This window comes from Falco biarmicus, chromosome 9 (genome assembly GCF_023638135.1).
Source record: "Falco biarmicus isolate bFalBia1 chromosome 9, bFalBia1.pri, whole genome shotgun sequence".
NCBI classification, from domain to species: domain Eukaryota; kingdom Metazoa; phylum Chordata; class Aves; order Falconiformes; family Falconidae; genus Falco; species Falco biarmicus.
Window position 1 is genome coordinate 14,624,662 of NC_079296.1, and position 23,543 is coordinate 14,648,204.

Below are 23,543 nucleotides of genomic sequence, written 5' to 3' on the forward strand. Positions count from 1 at the left end.
AGCCACAGAAAAAAAAAGAGATTTTAATTAGAAAGTATGAAATATGCATGAAAAGCAATCATTAACCTTACTTCTTTAATCAAATACTTTATGGTAGTTATGATCAAGCAAATAAAAACTTTTAGGAAAATACACCCATTGTTAAGCAACTGTATGAGACTTACTTTCTACAGCTTACAACATTCAAACAAGTTGAAAATACACTTAAGAATTCAACTGGTATGGGTTTTGATCCTGTAATTACACTAAAAGATAGCGTCAGGAAGAATGCAGCTTAGTAATTCCTATGCTTTGTCAAAGCCATGGTTCCTACCATTTGAAGAAGGACACCTGTACAACACACGGAGACTTTCAAAATAGAGCAACTAGTAACAGCTTTCTGAATGCAATCGGTAGCTGCCTGTCAAGTTGTCTCGGACAGCACCGAGGTACTGCAGACAGCTTAGGTACTATAAAGAAACTGCAGTACATAAAAATCCACATGCAAAGTTTCTTGCTGTTAACATGGTCCTCTGAAGAGGGTCCCAAATCGGAGAGTCAGCCGAGTAACAACAATCACACCAATATGGCTACGTGTCATCCTACTTTATTCAGCAACTTAGTCATATTTATACTTCTAATGCACTGCTCACATGGTAACAATCATTGGTTAGCTGATTGCAACTACGTCTTCATATTACTTGTTGATTGGACTGCAATTAAGTATTCAGGTTACTTGTTGATTGGTTGTTAATTACATATTCATGTTATTTGTGGACTGGTTAACAATTACGTATTCACGTTACTTGTTGATTGGTTGTCATGCTGCAAGCACCTAATAAGGATGCGCTAACTTAGCAATTTTCATATCTTGCTTGGCATCCGGCTTTGTTCTTGTACAATGCTCATTATTCTTTATTCTGCCTATTCAAGGATAATACAAGATCTTCAAAGTAACTTTGTAATCTACAGGCCACGGTTGTCCAATTCCTGCAAGGGTACAGTATGCCCTTGTTCTGCCAGGAATGAGCTACAGTCCTCAACTTGCATGCAGATATGACGTGTGACACTGGAAAACTCTGCCCATGTTAAAAGAAAGGAAACAGTAAGAACCACCCATAAAAAGTTCAATCCTCTATTGCCATTCAATGGAAATGAATGAGATGACATCCCAGCACAGAATGCAACCTACCATAGAAATCATTAAGCTATTAACTATTTTAACGTAACTATGATCAGGAAAAGCCTCCACATACTACCCCATAATATTTAGGTATGCTTTACTAAATTTAAGGTCAACATTAAAGAAAATGGATTTTTAACTAAGAAATTTAATGTGCTGAAGCAGCTAAGTGGCAGAACCAGGCCTTGTCCCTAGCGTAGCCCTAATCCAAGGCTGGTTTAACACCCAGTCCAGTTAATCGGTGGCAGAACAGAGAAACAACAGATGATCAATTTGTGGACACAGGTGCTCTCAGAAACACAGGTGTTTTTAGAGAAATTGGTGTATGTGAATAGGAATTGCTTGTTCAAAGACTAACTGTGCTTGAAAGAGCGTGTGAGTTAAAGCTGGCAGAATGAAGACCATGATCCGAGGAGGAGCCTGGAACTGAGGCAAAGACTGGAACCAAGCAGGTGAATCAACTGGGACAGAGTCAGGTGATGGATTCACAGAACCGACAGGATAAAAGGAAACTCCTAAAAACTTCAGACATTGACTAATGATCTGATAAGCGTATATAAGCTGTGCTGTATCCCTTGGTTCTCTGCCACTCACTGGGGTGGTGGCCGAACTCTTGAGTCGTGACTAAAGCAAGCCCAGCGGTAACCACGTCTGTGTGGATTTTTCCTTTACCAGTCAATACTGCTATAGTTGCCATTTAAATAACTGACTGAACATCAAGTGTTACTAACAGAAACAATCGTAGAGTTTCACGAAGATGGGTGTACACTTCCAATCTAACTTGCCACACGTGTGGTGGAAATCAAACTAGCCATATACTTTTTCCAGACAGCAGAAGAAATTGCTTGTTGCATGCAATGGAATTTGATCGCTTTCAAAATGCCTCTCTTGGATGAGACTGTTTGCTCCCTGCAAGTTTCTCTTCCTCTCCGTTGATAATATAAGGAGCGAGAGCAACCAGTTCAGACCAAGTAATCCCAGTGGAGGCTGGCAACATAAGCAAGGCAGGAGGCCTACATGTGTTAACAGAGAATTAGATACAGAAAAGCGGGGTTTGACCCCAGACATTACATTCGTCACGCCACAGCCTCTGAATACAGAAAGGCTGCTAAGTGACACAACAGTAAGAACGCTATCACCACACTTCTGTGGCAACAGGAGAAGCTCTTGTACCTACCCATTGTTCAGCTCTTGGCTTAGTTTAGCCTTTCAGCATTTAAGAACAGAAAAGTTAAATCCGAGTTACAACAAATCAGCAAATTTAGTTCATGCCAATATACAGAACTACACTATCTCCCAGAACAGATAATAAGGACCTCACATTTTAGAAAGACAAAGTGAGGACAGTATTACCATTAGATTGCAACACTACCAGAATTGTTCCCGGGTTGTATTGAAGTAGAACAGTAAGCCATAACATGTAAAAAAAATACAGAGGAGAGGTTTATGTAGCCAAGGACCATTTACTCCAACATGTAACTGATAAATCAACTGAAATCTATGAATCGGGTATGCATTAACACACACAAAGCAAACATAGTAAGACGCAATTTTAGGCTTAAGGGTCAAGTCAGCGGAGCCTTCCCTGGAGAGAGGCTCTTTCCTCTAACCAGCTTGTCCCGTTTGTCAGCCTTCTAGGATTTAAAGATGCAACCAAAGTCAAGTTTCGCCAGAGCAGCTGCTTGATTTCTAGTAGGAAAAGCCTGCTCACTCAGCAGCTTTGCTCCTGAAATGCATCAATGGGTCCTTGTCCCAGTTTCAGAGGGACGAGGCAAAGACTTGCCTCGCATAAGTACCGAGTATAATATATACACACACACAGAGGAGCTTGTCTGATCTGCCAGTGTAATAGATTTGTGTCCTATAAACTCTTCAAGAGTTTGTGGTGTTTAAAACGCTGTGAATTCAGCCGTCCCTCGTCCCCAGGAATATCATAGCAGGCATACGGTGACGGAAAGGCTATGAGAGCATCCATCCAAGAATGGCAGAATAGCATCTTACCGTGTCTCTCAGCTTCTGGAGTCACACGATTGGCAGCTTTATCCAAGTGTTGTTTAAACAGCTTGTGCTCTACATCCTGCTGCTGCTCTCCTGTTACATCCATGGCATCGATGCTCAAATCTGAAAGCAGTGAGCAAGGAAAGCGGTCTATGAACACACAAGTGTTATGGCCTGTGGCAAGCTGAGGAAATGAAAAGACAGAATCTTTCAGCCAGCAAGGTAAGAATGTGCCAAACCGGGAGAGTGTGTATGGCTAGGGCCAAGTGACCAACAGGGAATAAAACGCATGGTGTGGCATGCTAAATGGCCCTCCCAGGTACAGGGTTTGGTTTGGTGTCCAAGAAGGACAGTTTCCAACTTCCAAGAAAGCGTTGCCCTGAAAGGTAGACGCGCTTAAGGCAAAAAGCCAAAAGCAAACCCCTCAAAGCCCAGAACCATTTACAGGAACACAGGAGTTAAGCCTAAAATTGGTTGAAAGCTGCCTCCTACCTCTTCCCCCACCACCTCTCCCCCTTCAACATCAGCACATTTCCTTGTGATCCCTTTTCACAAAAAGATTTGAGGCCTGTGGTATCAGCTCGGTACCGAAGCACCACGATGCGCTTGCTGGCTAGATGCTCTCTTAGAAGGCTGACAGCTTCTCCACACACAACCGCCGAGGCTTCCAGTCTCTCTGGCCTTCCCACACCCTGTGAAACGTGAGGAAGGCAAAGACCAATAACATCTCGGGGGGGTCAGGAGGAAGTCAAGATGCACTACATTAGAGCCCAACGCATTACCCAAAGGAATTACCACAACAGAACAAGAGGCAGGAATGATCGGTAGACAGGCAGATAACGTGCACGGCAGCAATACCCAGTCAGACTTGCAGGGCTTCCAGTCACTTCATCCCACAACTTTGTTTTGAATTTAGTTAAAAGGTAATCAGATTCCTAATGCTCATTCTGCCTTTATAACTTCTGGAGAAAGGCTAACACGTGGCATTGGCATTACAGTCCAATTATTGCCCAAGCAGCAGCGCAGCACTTGGAAGCAGCGGGCACATGGAGCCTTGTGGCACTCGGCAAGAACATAAGTTATCCCTCCACTGTCAGCAGTCCGACTCACAAGCACAAGGCACACGTGGAAAAGTAACATCTAGACTGAACTTCAGTTTAGCTCCCCTTGATTTGTCAGCGTACAATTCCCGATGTACCTAGGTACAAAGAAAAAAACAAATGAGCCCTGTTTCACTGGGAAGCAAATCCAAAGGCCTCTTCCCCTCGGCTGCTCTGGCCCAGGAGCTGACTGTCACGACACAGGATCAGCGAGACACCAGAGCTGCTGCCTCCCAACCCTCCCCGGTAGTTAAACGCTTGCCCTTTGCAATACTTTTTAGAGATATCAGCAGTCGGGGGCGAGGGGGGAGGATTCCACCGCCGGCTTTCTTTTCCTTCTCTTGCCCGCTCGCAGGGGTGGGAAGAGGCTCCTGGGCCACCCCCCTGAGACAGCGTTACCGCAGGCCCCAAGGCAGCCCCTGCGGCCCCAGCCCACTGCCACGGCCCCGGCCGGCGGCTGGGGGAAAGACAAAGCCCCGCGCAGAGCTGCGGCGGCTGCCCGGAGGCGGCGGGGGGGCGGCAGGGCGCCGCGGGCCGACCCCCCTCCCGGGACCCGCCGCCACAAGGGAGCACCGGGGCCGCCCCATCACCGCTCCTCACCTCCTCGCTGAGGCAGTACTGCAGCTCCGAGAAAAAAAAAAGGCAGCAGCGTGAATAGCCCGCTGACCACCGTCACTGCCGGAGAGACGAGAACCGCCGGCAGCCCCGCCGGTCCCGGGCCGGGCCGCCCGCCTCAGCCCGCCCGCCGCCGCTACCAGGCGCTCCCTGCCGCGGCCGAGCGCCGGCCAGCCACGTCCCCCCCAGCTGGACGCTGCCCGACGGCCGCGCCCGGGCTCACCCACCGGCACCCGGCCGCCCTCAGCTCGACCGCTCACCCAGCGCGCCGCCCGAAAGTCTTCCCAGCCCTAAAGTCTTCCAGGCTCCTGGGGAAGCCCCGCACCACCTCAGCCGCTCCATCGCGCCGCGCGGGCCAGAAATGAACCCACCTTCCGGCGCCGTATGCGTAAGCCCATACGCGTACGTAGCCGGAAACCCCGCCCCAAGGCATCAGCCGATGCTGCGCATGCGCTGCCCTTCGTTTGCCAAAAACTATATTATGCAGGCGTAAAAGCCGATTTCGTAATAACCATACGTAGCCACAAGCCCTGCCCCTAAGCGTCCAGCGCAATCTGCGCATGCGCTGCCCTTGTCCGCCAGAAAAGCTACTACGCATGCGTAGCCACAACCCCCGCCCCTAGGCGTCAAGCCAATTGTGCGCATGCGCTGCTCTTGGCGTGCAACAAAACCCGACTGCGCATGCGTAAAAGCCCATGTCGTAAAGCGCATGCGCCGCCTGAAACCACGCCCCGTAGCGGCAGGCCCATTCTGCACATGCGCTGACCTTAGTTTGCCATTAACGCTATTGTGCATGCGTGTTAGCGTTAGGGTTAGGGTTAGGGTTAGGGTTGGGGTTAGGGTTAGGGTTAGGTTAGGGTTAGGGTTAGGTTAGAGTTAGAGTTAGGGTTAGGTTTACAGTTAGGGTTAGGATTAGGATTAGGGTTAGGTTTACAGTTAGGGTTATGGTTAGGTTATGGTTAGGGTTAGAGTTAGGTTATAGGGTTAGGGTTAGGTTTAGGGTTGGGGTTAGGGTTAGGGTTAGGTTTACAGTTAGGGTTAGGGTTAGGTTTAGGGTTAGGGTTAGAGTTAGCGTTAAGGTTAAGTTAGGGTTAGGGTTAGTTATGCTTAGAGGTAGGGTTAGGGTTAGGATTAGGGTTGGGGTTAGGGTTAGGGTTAGAGTTAGCATTAAGGTTAGGTTAGGGTTAGAGTTAGCATTAAGGTTAAGTTAGGGTTAGGGTTAGAGTTAGGTTTAGGGTTAGAGTTAGCGTTAAGGTTAAGTTAGGGTTAGGGTTAGGTTTAGGGTTAGGGTTAGGTTAGGGTTAGGGTTAGTTATGCTTAGAGTTAGGGTTAGGTTTAGGTTTAGGGTTACGGTTACAGTTATGGTTAGGGTTAGGGTTAGGTTAAGGGTTAGGGTTAGCGTTAAGGTTAGATTAGGGTTAGGGTTAGGCTTAGTTTTAGGCTTAATCTTAGTCTTAGGCTTAGAGTTGGGGTTAGGGTTAGGGTTAGGTTAAGGGTTAGGGTTAGGGTTAGGGATAGGGTTAGGGTTAGGGTTAGCGTTAAGGTTAGGCTTAGTCTTAGTCTTAGGCTTAGAGTTGGGGTTAGGGTTAGGGTTAGGTTATGGTTAGGCTTAGGTTAAGGATAGGATTACCTTTATGGTTACCCTAGAAACTTAATATTTAAAACTTAAATATAAGACATGGTGGTAGGACTAAACCCTAAAACTTAGGGTTAAGTATTAAGGTTAAGATTGATTAAGGTTGAGTTTAGGGTTAAATCTTAGAGTTAAGTCTTAGGGTTAAGTCTTAGGGGTAGGCCTTTAGGTTAAAGACTTATGGTTAAGTCTCAAGGTTAAGACATAGGGATAAGAGTTAAGGATAAGTCTTAACGTTGACTCTTAGGGTTAAGTCTTAAGGTTAAGTATTAAGGTTGAGTCTTAGGGTTAAGACTTAGAGGTTGAGTCCTGGGGTTAAGTCTTAGGGTTAAGTCTTAAGGTTAAGTCTTAGGGTTAAGCCTTAGGGTTAAGTCTTAAGGTTAAGCCTTAAGGTTGAGTCTTAGGTTTAAGACTTAGGTTAAGTCTTAGGGTGAAGTCTTAAGGTTAATTCATAGGGTTAACTCTTAAGGATAATTCTTAACATTGAGTCTTAGGTTTAAGTCTTAACGTTGAGACTTAGGGTTAAATCTCAAGGTCGAGTCTTAGGTTTAAATCATAGTGTTAAGTCTTAGGAATAAGTCTTAGGGTTAAGTCCTAAGGTTAAATATTAGGGTTAAGTCTTAAGGTTGAGTCTTAGGGTTAAGTCTTAGGGTTAAGCCTTTGGTGTAAATCTTAATGTTAATTTTTAAGGTTAAGTCTTATGGTTATGTCTTAAAGTTAAGTCGTAGGGTTAAGTCTCAGGGTTAAGTCTTAGGTTAAGTTTTAGGATTAGGTCTTAATGTTAAGTCATAGGGTGAAGACATGTTTATGACTTAGAATTCAGACTTAGGGTTAGGTCATTAGGTTAGTTCTTAGGGTTAAGTCTTAAGGTTAAGACTGAGGTTTAAGTCTTAGGGTTAGATCTTAGCACTATGTCTTAAGGTTAAGTGTTAGGGTTAAGCCTGAGGGTTCAGTCTTATGGTTAAGTCTTAAGGTTAAGTATTAAGGTTAAATCTCAAGGTTAAGTCTTAGAGTAAAGTCTCAGGGTTATATCTTAGGGTTAAGTTTTAAGGTTAAGTCTTAGGGTTAAGTCTTAAAGATTAAGTCTTAAGGTTAAGACTTAGGGTTAGGTCTTAGGATTCAGCCTTAGGGATAAGTCTTAAGGTTGAGTCTTAAAGTTAAGTCTTAGGGTTAAAGACATAAGGTTAAGTATTAAGGTTATGTGTTAGGGTTAAGAGAGTTAAATCTCTACAATTAAGTCTTTAGGTTAAGTCTCAATGTTAAATCTTAGGGTTGAGTCTTTAGGGTTAAGTCCTTAGTTTAAGTCTTAAGGTTGAGTCTTAGGATTAAGCCTTAAGGTTGAGACTTAGAGTTAAGTCTTAGTATTAAGGATCAGGGATAAGTCTTAGGGTTAAATCTCTAGGGTTAAGTCTTTAGGTTAAGTCTCAATGACAATTTTTAGGGTTGAGTCTTAGGGTTAAGTATTTGGGTTAAGACTTAGGGTTAAGTCTTAAGGTTAAATCTTAGGGTTAAGTCTTAAGGTTGAGTCTTAAGGCTAATTCTTAGGGTTAAGTTTTAGAGTTAAGTCTTAAGGTTAATTGTTAAGGTTGTGTCTTAGGGTTAAGTCTTAAGGTTCAGTCTTAGAGTTAAGTCTTAGAGTTAAATCTTAAGGTTGAGTCTTAGGGTTGAGTCTTAGGGTTAAGTCTTAATGTTGAGTCTTAGGGTTAATTCTTAGGGTTAAGTTTTAGAATTAAGTCCTAAGGTTAATTCTTAAGGTTGTGTCTTAGGGTTAGGTCTTAAGGTTCAGTCTTAGAGTTAAGTCTTAGAGTTAAGCTATAAGATGAAGTCTTAAAGGTTGAGTCTGAAAGTTGAGCCTTAGAGTTAATCTTATAGTTAAGTCTTAGGGTTAAGTCTTTAGGTTAAGTCTCAATGTGAACTCTTAGGGTTAAGTCTTAGTGTTAAGTGTCCGCGTTAAGTCTTAAGGTTGAGTCTTTACAGTTAACTCTTAGCGATACGTCTCTAGTTTAAGACAGAGTTAAAGTCTCATGGATAAGTCTTAGGTTTTAGTCTTAAGGTTATGTCTTAAGGTTAAGTCTTAGAGGTTGAGTCTTGGACTTAAGTCTTAGGGTTAAGTCTTAAGGTTAATTAATAAGGTTGAGTCTTACGGGTTAAGTCTTAAGATTCAGTCTTAGCGTTAAGTCTTATAGGTAAGTCTTAGGGTTAAGTCTTAGGGTTCAGTCTCAGGTTTAAGTCTTAGGGTAAATATTAAGGTTAAGTCTAAAGTTTTTGTCTTAGGGTAAAGTCTTAGAGTTAAGTTTTAAGGTTAATTTTTCAGGTTGAGTCTTAGGGTTAAGTCTTAAAGTTGAGTCTTAGGGTTAAGTCTTAGAGTTAAGACTTTAGGTTAAGTCCTAAGGTTAAATTTTAAGGTTCAGTTTTAAGACTTATGGTTATGTCTTAGGGTTAAGTATTTAGTTTAAGTCTTAAGGTCAAGTCATAAGGTTGAGTCTTAGGGTTAAGTCTTAAGGATGAGCCTTAGAGTTAAGTCTTAGGGTTAAGCCTTAGGGATAAGTCTTAGGGTTAAGTCTCTACAATTAAGTCTTTATGTTAAGACTCAATGTTAAATCTTAGGGTTGAGTCTTTAGGGTTGAATGCTTAGTTTAAGTCTTAAGATTGAGTCTTAGGATTAAGCCTTAAGGTTGAGCCTTAGAGTTAAGTCTTAGTGTTAGGGATCAGGGATAAGTCTTAGGGTTAAATCTCTAGGGTTAAGTCTTTAGGTTAAGTCTCAATGACAATTTTTAGGGTTGAGTCTTAGGGTTAAGTATTTGGGTTAAGACTTAGGATTAAGTCTTAAGGTTAAATCTTAGGGTTAAGTCTTAAGGTTCTGTCTTAGGGATAAATCTTGAGGTTGAGTCTTGAGTCTTAGGGTTACTTCTTAGGGTTAAGTTTTAGAGTTAAGTCTTAAGGTTAATTGTTAAGGTTGTGTCTTAGGGTTAAGTCTTAAGGTTCAGTCTTAAGTCTTAAAGTTAAGTCTTGGGGTTCAGTCTTAGGGTTAAGTCTCAGGGTTAAGTTTCTAGTTATGTCTAAGGGTTAAGTCTTAGGTTTAAGTATTAAGGTTATGTCCCAGTGTTAAGTCTTAGGGTTAAGTCTTAAGGTGAAATATTAAATTTAAGTCTTAAGGGAAAGTCTTAAGTTTAAGTTATAGGTTAACTCTTAGGGTTAAGTCTTAAGGTTAAATCTTCAGTTTATTTCTTAGGGTTAAGTCTTAGCGTTAAGTCTCAGGGTTAAATCTTAGGATTAATTCTTAAGGTTAAGTATTAAATTTAAGTCTTAGTGTTAAGTCTTAAGGTTAAGTTTTGAATTTAAGTCTTAAGGTTAAGTCCTAAGTTTAAATCTTAAGTTTAAGTCTTAGGGTTAATATTAGGGTTAACTCTCAGGGTTCAGTCTTGAGGTTTAGCCTTATGGTTAAGTCTTAAGGTTAAGTATTAAGGTTAAGTCTTGGGTTAAGTCTCACGGTTATGTCTTAGGGTTAAGTTTTAAGGTTAAGTCATAAGGTTAAGTATTAAGGTTATGTGTTAGGGTTAAGTCGTAGGGTTAGGACTTAGGATTATGTCTTAGGGTTAAGTTTTAAGATTAAGTCATAAGGTTAAGTATTAAGGTTATGTGTTAGGGTTAAGTTGTAGGGTTAGGACTTAGGGTTATGTCTTAGGGTTAAGTCTTAGGGTTATGTCTCAGAGTTAAGTCTCAGGGTTAAGTTTTAAGGTTAAGTCTTATGGTAAAATCTTAGAGTTAAGTCTCAGCATTATATCTTAGGGTTAAGTCTTAAGGTTAAGTTTTAAGGTTAAGACTTAGGGTTAGGTTTTAGGATTAAGCCTTAGGGATAAGTCGTAGGACTAAGTCTTACGGTTACATCTTAGGGTTAAGTCATAAGGTTAAGTATTAAGGTTATGTGTTAGGGTTAAGTCTTAGGGTTAAGCTTTATGGTTATGTCCTAGGATTAAATCTTAAGGTTAAGTCTTAGGGTTAAGACTTAAGGTTAAGTCTTAGGGTTAAGTCTTAAGGCTGAGTCTTAGGGTTAAGTCTTAGGGATAAGTCTTATGGTTAAATCTTAGCGTTAAATCTTAGGGATAGGTCTTAGCATTAATTCTTAGGGTTAGTTATTAAGGTTATGTCTTAGGGTTAAGTCTTATGGTTAAGTTTTAGGGTTAAGTATTAAGGTTAAGTCTTAGGTGTAAGTCTCAGGGTTAAGTCTTAGGGTTATATCTTAGGATTATTCTTAAGTTTAAATCTTATTTTTAAGTCTTAGGGTTAAGTCTTAATGTTATGTTTTAAATTTAAGTCTTACATTTAAGTAGTAAATTTAAGTCCTAAGTTTAAATCTTAAGGTTAAGTCTTAGTGTTAATATTAAGGTTAACTCTCAGGGTTAAATCTTAAGTTTGATCCTTAAGGTTAAGTCTTAGGGTTAAGTCTTGAGGTTGAATCTTAAGGTTAAGTCTTAAATTTAAGTCTTAAGGTTAAGTCGTAAGGTCAAGTCTTAGGGTTAAGTCTTAAGGTAAAGTTTTAAGGTTAAGTCTTAGGGTAAGTCTTAAGGTTAAATCTTAGGTTAAGTCTTAGGGTCTTAAGTTTATGTCTTAGAATTCAGACTTAGGGTTAGGTCATACCTAACATAGGGTTATGTAATGACTAGAAATTCATAAAATGCCATGCAATTTTCCATGTTCGAGAAACACATCTGTTCTGGCTGTTGCAAAGGCCCCAGAAATGTCCATAACTTACGGCCAATTAATTTGTTCTGTAAAAATTGTGTTAGTTTCCAATGAAGAATTAACGGGACATATGAAAAATGGTAAACAGCTTCTGAAGTGCTGCTTCTTTGTATCTTGCAGATGAGTAATACTGCAGAATTACACTGTGGCCAATAAGGTGCTCCCCTTCCATCTTCCCAAGCTGGGAACTACTCTTTACAGGATACTATCAAAGTTGCAGGAGCGGGCTGGAAACTAGGACCATGCATGGCAATCAGTTAGCTGAGGGAAATGTGCTCGAGCTTGTACAGACAACAATTAACATGATGAGACATGTTTACAGAGCACAGGGGAGTGGGAGACGGATGGCGCCAAGCAAAGGTAACACCTTGTGGTTAATTGATGGTAGTTAACCACCAATCAGGGATTGCCTAGTATGCAAGGCTTAGCTTCAAGAACCAATCAGTTTAAAACACGCAGCTTTTGAAAGTGTATATAAGCTCGTGCTTCTGTACAATAAATTGACATTTGCTTGCATCAAGCTGCGTCCCGTCTCTTCATTCGCAGCACAAAGTAACATTTTAAAGTTAGGATAAACACTCTGAATTATTAACAATTAATGTTTTGCTCATATTATAGCAGTTATCCAGCTAGAGAGCACAGTGTAAGGTTTAAAACACACTATTTCACAAGAAAGTACATCTAAGCATACCTTAATAAGCTGGGCCAGAGAAAGAGGTGTGGAAGAGTCGCAATCTATTCAGAAAAATTAAACACATATTCAAGTTCTACAATCAAAACACAGAAATAGTTCACCCCTATTGCTGTATGAAAGCCTGCACTATATCCTCTGAGTGTCACTGGAAGAGCCATCTCCAAGCCAGTGGAATTTGTATTTGTTCAAAACAAAGTCCAAACCTTAAACAGCTTAAGTATCCCTACGTTGTTAACGAGAAGAATCTAAAGTAACCAACCCCTCTTGAGATCAACCTATTGCTCAGAATACCTCAGAGAGGGACCCTTTTCAAATGCTCACAACTGCTTAAAAGACAGAGGGTTAAGGAAGCTGTCCATTTTCAGCTCAAAAGGATCTAAAAAAAATATTTCCATTTATTTGAGAAGGAAGTGTCACTACAGGAAACATTGTCAGCACAGTTTATAAATTAATCAGTTAATAGCTCATCATTTTCTAAATGCACACAGGTATGATTCATGAACACAGTATAGTTTTTGCGCTGTCTTTTATTTACTATCATTAGACCCCAAGTTCATTAATTTCTAGATTAAGTTATTCTAAGAGCTTACAAAGTGATCAGATCCAGTGACCTAGAGCTCGTGTAATGCCTCACACCATTCTAGTGAAGAAAAAGCAGTTATACTTACAGATGAAAACCAAACACCACCACAAAGTAATGTTTGTACTATGAGGGCTATTTTGAAATGCATCATTGCACGTAGCATTCCACCCAAGGGCCAAATGGAGATCTAGACCATTACTAGTCAAGGATCTCCTCGAGTTACTTATTCATGTTTTAGCAGCAGAACGACAGTGTTTTCTGACCTGAAGAAAAATGCTGCCCCTTTTCCTAACGTAAATTCAAAGTGGTGGTGGTGTACTGAAGAGTGGCACCAAGTTCAGTGGTGCAAACCTTGAACCTACAAGCTCTAAAAATGAGCCTACATTTTCTGTACAACACACAGTCATACAAGAAATATTCTAGCCTATTCAGTACGAAATGCGATGCGTTACTAGGCACAAATACCATTCTTCACATTAGAACTGCGCAAATGTTGGCATTGCTCAGTTTTCACTATGCTGAATCAAATACATTGGATTTATAGCATACACTATGTTTCACTGGAAAATATGTTTTTATATATATATTATAAATATATATAAAACATATATATTTTATATATAAAAAAATAGTACAAGACTACATTTCTTAGACTTAGGTGCAGCATGTAGAAAAAAGTTTCAGCTTGTGTTTTTACATACCTCTTTTGATGTTCTACTCGCTGGCTCAGCTCGACTTCTAGAAGAAGAAAGAAAGATGATCAGAACTTAAAATAAAGCACTTGTAACCAACATAAAGCAGTGAAAACAGTTTATAAAACCTGAACACCAAAACATTGTGTTCTGATAGTCTTATGAATATGGAAATTTATTTCTATACATAAAGTGTGCTCTCCTGGTACATTCAGTGCAATTGAAATAAAACCCCAAATCCCATTCCTTCTTTGTCCCAAATTACTCTAAGATACAGAATACAGCAGTGCAAGAAGAAGTCCTCAGATATCTTCTTTCTGCTCTCTAAGTATCAAAACTATGAAGACTGTGCTACAGTTTTCTGTTCTTTAAATAGTCAGCCATACAAATACGAAGGCACCTTCAGGCAATCTGTATAGCCCCACTATCACAAATAGGTATCAGATAGAGCACTTTGGTTTCTACACTTCTCTGACAAAACAGGAACAGTTGTCTGTAGAAAAGTGTTTCTTTGTGGAAGCCCAAGCACTGTGTTCAGGTACCTACGATACTTAGCCTAAAGTGACTACAAATAGCAGTAGAAACATCACCTGAAAGCAGTTCCTAGGATTTTCTGTGATCGAGGAGGCCTGTGTTAAAAAAATAAGAAAAAAGGTCTTGATTACCAGAATTTGCTTTAAGATCATCTTGAACGTGCTACAATATTTTAGGAAACACTTATGACACACAAGCCCTTGCCGAGATTCCACATACTCATTGGTCTGTACCTGCATGCTACTCATGAATCAAACATGCAACTGCCGATCTAGTTAACAAACAATTCAGACATCATCCAAAGCGTCCCACGAGCAGAGGCAACCCAAAGGCTGCTGTGCAATTCCTGCACAAATAGAAAGGCTCATACTTCCTGCCACTGCTACACCACCACCAGGCTCGCAAGTACAGCCATGTACCTCCTGAAGATGAGGAAGCGCGAGGAAATGCTTTAAATAACCACACCATGGTTTCTTCATCCACTTGCCTTGAGGAAGATACTACAAGGTGACTAACGCATTTCTGAAGGCCTCTCCACCATGACAGCATACATTCATCATTCCCAAACATTAACGACTCTACCAGTTGTTTCCACAATGTTTCCAGCTGAAGGAATAGAAAGCTAACCTGCCTGATCTATTTGCAACTTTAGGAGAGCAGCGGCATTCATCCCTTATCCCCACGTGCAGATATTTCTTGGATCTTTGATGCTAGTGGCACCTAGCCTCTCATTTTAGGGCAGCATTCCAACACCAGGAGAGGGTGCCAACCAACCAGAAATGGAGGATATATTGACAAGACAGCACTAAGCATCCCTATCTAAATTAACCCCCCAAACAAGGCCATGTTTAGCAGCACAGTGCCGCGGCATCCAGGAATTCTTGGTAGTGCCTGAAAGCACTAATATGCCCAAAGCTTACAGGAGAGCCACATAAATTCAGGAGGGTTTGCTTGCAGATGCTTCATGGGTACTAGGATGCTGCTGTACTGTTTGTTTGAGACACGCTGTAACTCGCCAGTATACTTTATTTATTGAGAACTAACATTAGAAAGACATGGCAAAACCACAAGTCAGTAATATCTACTAATGGTGGAGGAGAGGTCTGTCTTGAAGAAGACTGGAAAACATGACCATTCAAACCATGCTGATACAGCTGATACAGAACCGGACTGTACGAATACATCGATGACAGCAATAATGCTGTAGTCAGGCTTACATTTGAATATCTGCAATTGTAATCAGATTCTCTGTTCTCCATAAATCTGAGGAATACAGCAGTAATACCTGGAGCACAGAGAGCAGCTTAGGGTGAAAACAAACTTAGAAAGGTAACTACTAACATTTGGGAATGTGCTAAACTGCTTTCTGAGCTTCAGGTTTGGAAAAGATCAACTGTTCCTTCACCATCCTGGCACAAAAGGCAATACACTTTAGGATGTTGTTCTTTTTCTCTTGCCCGACACAGACATTGTCTTTAGGAAACTAATAGGAATCAATTAAGAATCAATCTTCTTGTTTGCATGGTTTGCCAGCTGGCCACTCTCAGTCCTTCCTCTGGAGATAGTATGCAGCCCACACACACACACCCCTTTGGGGTGTAAGAATACCCTGCCCCCCTCCCCTAAACAAAGGAAGCAGTCAAACACCGAGACTCAGACTGCTGGCAGATGGGAAAAAATTACCAGTTCACACTGCAGTGTGTCTCTCCGTTTACTCTAAAAGCAATAAAAGCAAAAGCATACAATAAGGAATCTCTCTGCATAGAGGAAACAGGATGGAGAACTTGACTCTCAGAAAAACCAACCCCAAGAACAAACTCAATTCAAACGTCTGAACAGCTACCACTGTTGGACTTTGAATGCCACATCCCAGCAGGCTGAAAAATCTAAGTCTGCTTTGGGACAGATACATTCAAATCTGCCCTGTCACAACAAAATTTAACAGCAGCTTTAACAAGAAAGATACAACCTGAATGCCTCCGCAAACTAACAGCCACAAAGAAGGTGAACACACTGAAACCCCTCCCAAAGAACACAATGCGTTATGGCTACTTACCCAAGGTCTGTTTTGCTGGTAGCTTTAAATCCTCTAACAGGGACTCTCCTAACAGTTACCGATGAGTGCCTTGGAATCAGGGCCTTATCATCTGTGTATTCTGAAAACAACATCAATACAGAGAAAGCATCAGTCAGTTCACAAGAGTGATATTAATCTGTCATGACATAGCACTTCAGGGAATCCCTTTACAGATATAAAAGCAACATTTTACACACAGCATCATGCTTTTATCATCTCCACACACTCACGGTACCTTTCCAGAAATCTTCAGGTCTGATAGTCAAACACAAGCAGCAAATTCTTTTCCATTTTTTTGGAATCGTTTCAATGCCAACAGCAAAATGGTCTCTAAAGTCACTAAAGCAGAGTCTGCTAAAGCATGAGGTTCTTTCCTGATCTAACTTACATTGCTTTTGCTCCTGTTAGCTTACAAAACCCTAGAACATGTCTCTATAATAGCGAGCACGGAAGAGGACACCCCCACCCCGCCTCCCACCTTTTAAAACACATCCCAACCATCCATTTTGCCTTCCCACCATCTTCAAAAAGAGTCCACCATCTCTTTTTTTTTTCCCCAGTGATGTTTAAAATCCTGTTTACTTTTAGCTTCTGTTAGCATTGCTTCTATTACAAGATTTCCGTGATCACGAGGCTCAGAAAAATCTGAACAAGTTGGCCATCTTCACTCAAGGTTCACTGAAGGGTCTTTCCAAGATCATGTCAACATTTAGTCAGGACTCCTGCACAAAGTTATAAAACCCACTACCATATCTCCACAGGTAAGAACTCCAAAACCCCCTTTAGGCAGAACTTCCTGGCCTAGTTCTTTCCTTCATCTTCTGAAGGTGACTTTAAGCACGTAGATGCTGTTTAATAAAAATGGAAATTCACGGTTATGTATAAAACCCCAAAATCTGGCATACATGTGTATGACACTGAAATGTACTCCTTAGCTTTGCTCTGACAACCGCTGGGGGATTTTTCCATTTTCACAGGGAAAACACCCTTACAAAAGTTCCAGTAAGCATCTGTGTCACAACCTGTACATCTGCCTCTACCTGCATGTCTGTCTCTACTGCCGTATGACATGCGATCCCGTAACACCCCCAAGACCCCTAACACCGTGCTGTTAAGTCTCCTCACAGATACTCTCCTGAACATACTTTACCTATCTGTAGGTAAGCAGCGTGTTTAGGTCCAACCACTTGCAAGGCTGGGGCCAAAGTTACAGTTACCGCAGCAGGCATGTTATTCTGTTTAAGTTTTAATACATCAAACAGGAAGAGGAAAAAATCCTGTGAGTACACATTGTAAAGAAAAGACTGTTGTGAGAATGTCACAGAACCACAGGAACAGAAAAAAAAAAACCCCCAACCAATAAAATTTGAACGTTTAAGGAATGGAAACAGTTTCCAAGTCTTTTTATTTCTGTCATATCCCAAAATCTTTAATCACATGCAAGCTTTGCCAGATGGTACATTACCAAACTGAAACAGCACACAAAGTAATACGAAACCATTACTGTCTCTGAGAATCAACCACCATTTCTGAGATTCAAAAGAACTTAGGGCTTCTTTAAGACCATTTTTAGGTATATTCACCATAACCGATCTGCCATAAAACTTCAGTATTGCCCTGACACCGTTTAACACACAGTACCAGGAAAAAAATGCACCTTTTGAAAGAAACGAAGAAATGATGCTCAATAGCATCTGAATGAGAATGTCTTTGGTGTAGCAAAGAAGCTGTATTAGCAAGAAATGCCAAGTATACTTTAACAGAACACTCGTGTACAAGATGGCTTTCCAGGGTCTGCATAGATTCTCACTCACAGATACACTCTTGATCCAAAACGTTGCTACTGAGCAGCTTCTGCAGCAGCCAAGCACCACTTTTCCAATGCGGTGGAGTAAAAGTAGCTGAAGACAAATTTCAGTCACCAAACCCACTTTTTTTCCCTTCAAATTAGCCATCCATTCCTTTTCTATCACGTTCAGCCTTCTCTGATGGGTTTCAAAGAAATCTGGCATGTTTGTGATTACAAGGCATTGTTGCACATTTCCTTATGGTTTTACCTAGAAGGGTTCCCAGAAACCAAACCTCTTCCACGCGCGGTGTCTCACATCGACCCCGTACGCTGCTGTGCCTGGCTGCACACACAGCCCTGACACCAGCTGCCAGCGCACAACCACGGAAGAGCAGTTCTGATGCCCCAGCACAAGTCACCGCTGCCGGCCGTGGCCCAACCACCTCACTGGCTGCCTGTGCCGCCGCCAGCCGGCCAGTCCCCGCGCCCCGCGCCTGCCGCCCCCACACACCTTCCATGGTCTGGGTGTTGGTGACCTGCAGGTTGCAGTGGGTCTCCTTCAGCCTCTCGCAGCCCATGTTCTGGCGCCTGAGGTCGCACAGGGAGATGTGGGGGCCGTGAAAGGTGACCACATCAGAGTTCAGCCTGGAGGAGAACTTGTAGTGGACACACGACATGGCCGGGGCCAGGCGGTGCCCGTTCTGTGATGGCACCTCATGCAGCAGGTGGCCTCATGGCCCCCACGGCAGGTCAGTAACAAGTAAACACCAAAGGCGATAGCAGAGCTTACCATTTCCCTCCACTGGCGACCAGCTGTGCAGTAAACCAGCTTAACCATCCTCCCTAAGGATGGCTCTAAAGTCACTGAAAAGTAAAAAAAAGAAGGTAAGTTCTTAGCCCGGAATGTAAAGGCACCATCTTGGCTCCCAGGCAGGTGGTACAGATGGCCCAGCAGGGTCATGCCCCCACGTTCCAGGAAAGATAAAAAAAGTGCAGGATGTCTTTGTGGGGTGGGTTTGATGCATCCTTTCCGTTTGGTGAAAGCCTGAGGAAGGATGTATTCCGCAGTAGGACCGGTGGCACTTTAGACCTGAGGTTAAAAAAGTGCTGCACTTCAGTGACACTCCCCAAGCTGCTTTCACCACCAAACAAAAAAAGATTTGCTTTCTCCAGTATGGTGGGAATGATATCATAAAGTTGGTCATGGAGAAAAACCCTCTAAGACTTGCATGCAAGTTTCAGAAGGCCGGCTTTAATGCAAACGAGCACACACCCTCACACAGCACTATCTACATCACATTGGTGTCGATAAGTTCTTCATTCCGAGATTTCGGTAACAGTTTTGGCGACCCAGGTGGGACCTTGCTGAAGGAGACCAGAGGAGTTGGGGACCTGATCGGTTCCAGCCGGCACCGAGGACTTCTCGGGGATACCCATCGATCCCCAATCCGTAAGGCTCTTCACGACATTCCGTGGATTTTAGAAAGACACTTCTTTTTGTAATTGTAGTAAGTGGGTTGGAGTCCCACTAAAGTAAGTGCACTGGAGGAAGTGGGTTAGAGTCCCACTAAAGCAAGTGGGCTAGAGTCCCACTGTAATAAGTGTATGGTAAGGAGTGGGTTAGAGTCCCACCAGTGGGTTCGAATCCCACTGAGTAAGTCTGCCTGTCAGACACGGCGAAAGCTGCACAGGTGTGGATAACTGGCTAGCTGAAAAAGGTCTCAGAGACATAGTCCAGCTGGCTGGACAAAAATGCACATCGCTCTCAGCTTATCTGAAGTAAAGCAAAAATACACTGTCTTTGGCTGTCCTTGTTACACAGTAACAGGAAGATTTTGGTGGGAAAAGAATGTTGCAGGTGGGAACAGATAACTACAGAAGAGAAACTAGGGGCGGACTTGGTATTTAGGCAACTAACCAATAATGAGCTTAACTTTTGTAATATGTATGAGCTAATTATAAGAAGGCATAAAAGGTGACTGTAAGGTACAATAAACGAAGTCTGCTGATCACTCTTATTGAGTGACTGTGTCTTCCTTCCGTCGCGACACACAGGGTTGGACTAAAAGGATCCTTGTGGAACTGGAAGCCTAGGCGTCTGCCCATAAGACATAAGCGAAAGCTGTTGCAGGGTTGGACAAAAGTGGAAACAAGAGAACCTATATGCTGTATTGTTCCCTAAGGTAGTGCCTCTAACAAGAAGTTAGTTATTTTTTTGTGTGTTACGGAATTGTGTACTGTGTTTGTGTATTGAGAAGAAAATTAAGAAGTGTATAATATTGTGTTTCATATCTTTGTTTAAAGTAACAATTGTGGAAAAGTGTGAGTGTGGCTGTAAGGGTGAGACGTGCAATTGAGCACAAAAGCGAGTGTGGAGAGTGGATCCATGGATCGGAGTGACAGAGTTGAATAATTGTGTATTGTACTGAAGTGATTATACCATGGCATCTAAGTTAACTCAGTTGTTTAAAAGTAAAAGCATGGGTAATCTTGTGGTAAATGACAAAATCCTGAAAAATTCTCCGTTGAGATGTTTATTGGCACATTGGGGAGATTTACATGATGATCTGCAAAAGAGCCAAATGATTGAGCATTGTAATAATTTGAGTATTGTAATAATTGGTGGCCTTTGTATATATTGGATGATCAGGAAAAGTGGCCCATGAGTGGGACACTGAATTGTAACACTATTCTGCAGTTAATGCTGTATTGTAAAAGAGAAGGGAAATGGAATAAAATGCCAAATGTGGATTTGTTCTTTTACTGAAGGCAAGGAAAGGATTGGCAGGATGAATGTAAGCTAACTATTAGAGATAATTTGGTAATGTCTATAACTTCTGATAATAAGAAAGTGGAGGGGAAAAAAAAATGTTGCTCAACCTGTGAGATTGGGAGTGGATACAGGAGCAACATTTTTGGTATTAAATACCTGTAAAGGAAAAATTGGAACAAAACCAGGCCATGCCGGCAACCCCCGGATTTGAAATTTGGAAATAAGATAATTACACATGAATTTTTTTATGTACCAGAATGTCCGGTACCCTTGTTAGGAAGAGATTTGTTATCCAAATTAAATGCACAAATTGTTTTTGATGAAGGAGAACTCTTTTTGAAAATACCCGAGTCAAAAACGGGAGAAGTCTTGATGATACAAGAAAAGGTAAAGGAACAAGAAATTCCACCGGAGGTGGATTTGGCAGTGATCCCTACTGTATGGGAGACGGATATTCCTGGTAAATCGAAACTAGCAGAACCTGTTAAAATAGATTTGAAGGAAGGCGCAGGAACAGTGAGAATTAAACAATATCCAATCAAACCGGAAGTGAGACAGGAATTGAAGAAATTGATTGGTAAATTTTTGGAGTATAAAATTTTGGAAGAATGTGAATCTGAGTATAATACTCCTATTTTACCAGTCAGAAAACCCTCGGGTGAATATAGGCTGGTACAAGACTTGAGAGCAGTAAATTAAATAGTTAAGGATATTTATCCTGTAGTAGCAAACCCTTATACACTGTTAACAACATTAAGGGAGACTTATCAGTGGTTTACAGTGCTTGATTTAAAAGATGCTTTCTTTTATATACCTTTGGAAAAGGGAAGCAGAAAACTGTTTGCTTTTGAATGGGAAAATCCACAAACCAGGCAAAAGATGCAGCTGACATGGACCAGATCACCCCAAGGATTTAAAAACAGTCCAACTATTTTTGGAAATCAGTTAGCAAAAGAACTTGAGATCTGGAAACAGGACAAATCAAGGCCTGGACATTTACTTTTACAATATGTGGATGATATATTGATTGCTACAGAAGAAAGGTCTACTTGTATACAGGTGACTATTGTCCTCTTGAATTTTCTTGGACTAAATGGGTATAAGGTATCCAGGAAGAAAGCCCAAATAGCCTGCCAGACTGTGATATATCTGGGCTTTGAGATTTCAAAAGGACAACGACAATTAGGAAAAAATCGCAAAGAAGCTATTTGTGGTATACCTGAGCCGAGAAATATTCATGAACTCAGAGCATTTTTGGGAATGACTGGGTGGTGTCGCCTTTGGATCATGAACTATGGGCTAATAGCTAAACCGCTGTACGAGGCCCAAAAGAACTCTCCCTTTGTATGGGGCCCACAACAACAAAAGGCTTTTGTAGAGTTGAAACGTGCCCTAATGTCTGCACCTGCCTTGGGACTGCCAGATCTAACCAAAGATTTCCAGCTGTTTGTACATGAAAGACAACAGCTTGCGCTGGGTGTGTTAACCCAGAGGATAGGAAGCTGGAAACGACCAGTCGGATATTTCTCCAAACAACTGGAAACAGTGAGTAAAGGCTGGCCAAACTGCCTTCGAGCAGTGGCCGCAATAGTGATGCTCATACAAGAAGCTTGGAAATTGACTTTGGGAAGAACAATAACAGTCTATGTTCCACACATGGTGATAACTGTCCTACAACAGACATTGGCTGTCCCCCAGCCGAATGATGAAATACCAGGTGGTATTGACTGAACAAGATGATGTGATTCTAAAGACAACTAACCTGGTAAATCCTGCAGTGTTTTTAAGTTCCATACAGGAAGAAGAACAACTGGAACATGATTGCTTGGCTACCATCGAGTATGTTTATTCCAGTCGTGAAGATCTGAAGGATGTGCCATTGGAGTGACCAGACTGGGAATTGTATACTGATGGAAGCAGCTTTATGGAACAAGGAGTTCGATATGCCAGATATGCGGTAACAACAGAGACTACAGTTATAGAAGCAGGAGCATTGGCGAGTACCACATCAGCCCAAAAGGCGGAACTCATCGCTTTAATTTGAGCCTTAGAACTAAGCAAAGACAAGAGAGTAAATATCTGGACTGATTCAAAATATGCCTTTGGGGTAGTGCATGTCCATGGAGCTTTGTGGAAAGAGAGGGGGTTATTGTCCTCTCAAGGATCAAACATTAAGCATCAAACAGAAATTTTACGATTATTGCAAGCAGTTCAAAAGCCAGATCAAGTAGCAATCATGCACTGTAAGGCACATCAGATTGGGAATACAAAAATAATAGCTGGGAATAATTTAGCTGATAGAACAGCAAAAAAGGTAGCAAAGGAACAAGCATTGCAAATGGCAATAATTCCTTCTAAAACAGTAAACCTTCCGAGGGAAAAAACCAAGATATTCAGAGGAAGATGACAAATTGGGTCAGTTACTAAATGCTAAGGAAAACTTAGTGGGATGGTGGGTAACTCCTAACGGACAAGTAGTAATTCCACCTCTTTTGATGAGAGAGATAATTCAAATGAGACACCAAGAATGTCACTGGGGGGCAGAAGCCTTAGTAACATCTTTACGAAAGCAAATAATATCAGTTAAAATGTTGGGAATAGCTAAAATAGTAACTGCAAAATGTGAGGTATGTTTGAAAAATAATCCAACGATTAAGAAAAAGGTTCAAATGGGTAGGCTGAAGTCTGGTACAGAACCTGGAGATTATTGGCAAGTAGATTTTTCAGAGCTGCCTAGACAAAATGGGTACCGGTACATCCTGGTAAGGGTTGATACTTTTACAGGATGGCCAGAAGCCCTTCCCTGTCGTACCACCCAAGCAAAAAAGGTTGTAAAGTGTTATTACAAGAAATAATTCCGAGATTTGGAGTTTCTATTGGAATTTCTTCTGACAGAGGTCCACACTTTGTTGCTGAAGTAGTCCAAAGTATTAGCAAAGTATTGGGTATTAATTGGGATTTACATACGTCTTGGAGGTCACAATCTACTGGGAAAGTGGAAAGGATGAATCAAAGTTTAAAAAGACAAATAACTAAAATTAGTCAAGAGACTAGTCTAAAGTGGCCTCAGGCGCTTCCATTGGCATTATTATGAATCAGGGTACAGCCAAAGAGTGGAACCTCAGTCAGTCCTTATGAATTATTATATGG

The 23,543-nt window shown here is 41.7% G+C and overlaps 1 protein-coding gene across 32 annotated transcripts in view; it reads right to left on the reverse strand.

Annotated features, from left to right (window-relative positions):
• Nucleotides 1-23,543, reverse strand: part of LOC130155253 (endoplasmic reticulum-Golgi intermediate compartment protein 3-like) — a 287,833-nt gene that overhangs the window by 271 nt on the left and 264,019 nt on the right. Inside the window, exons 1-5 of one of the 32 annotated variants that reach the window (XR_008823972.1) lie at nucleotides 5,136-5,280; nucleotides 4,312-4,358; nucleotides 3,653-3,852; nucleotides 3,164-3,283; nucleotides 571-2,888 (exon numbers count right to left, since the gene is read on the reverse strand). Coding sequence is in view for 6 of the 32 variants with exons in the window: in XM_056352334.1 (XP_056208309.1) it covers nucleotides 1,970-2,175; nucleotides 3,164-3,283; nucleotides 4,271-4,358; nucleotides 5,247-5,273 (441 nt within the window). In the remaining 26 variants the exon portion in view is untranslated. The other 31 variants (XR_008823970.1, XR_008823967.1, XR_008823965.1 and 28 more) reach the window with 31 other exon arrangements.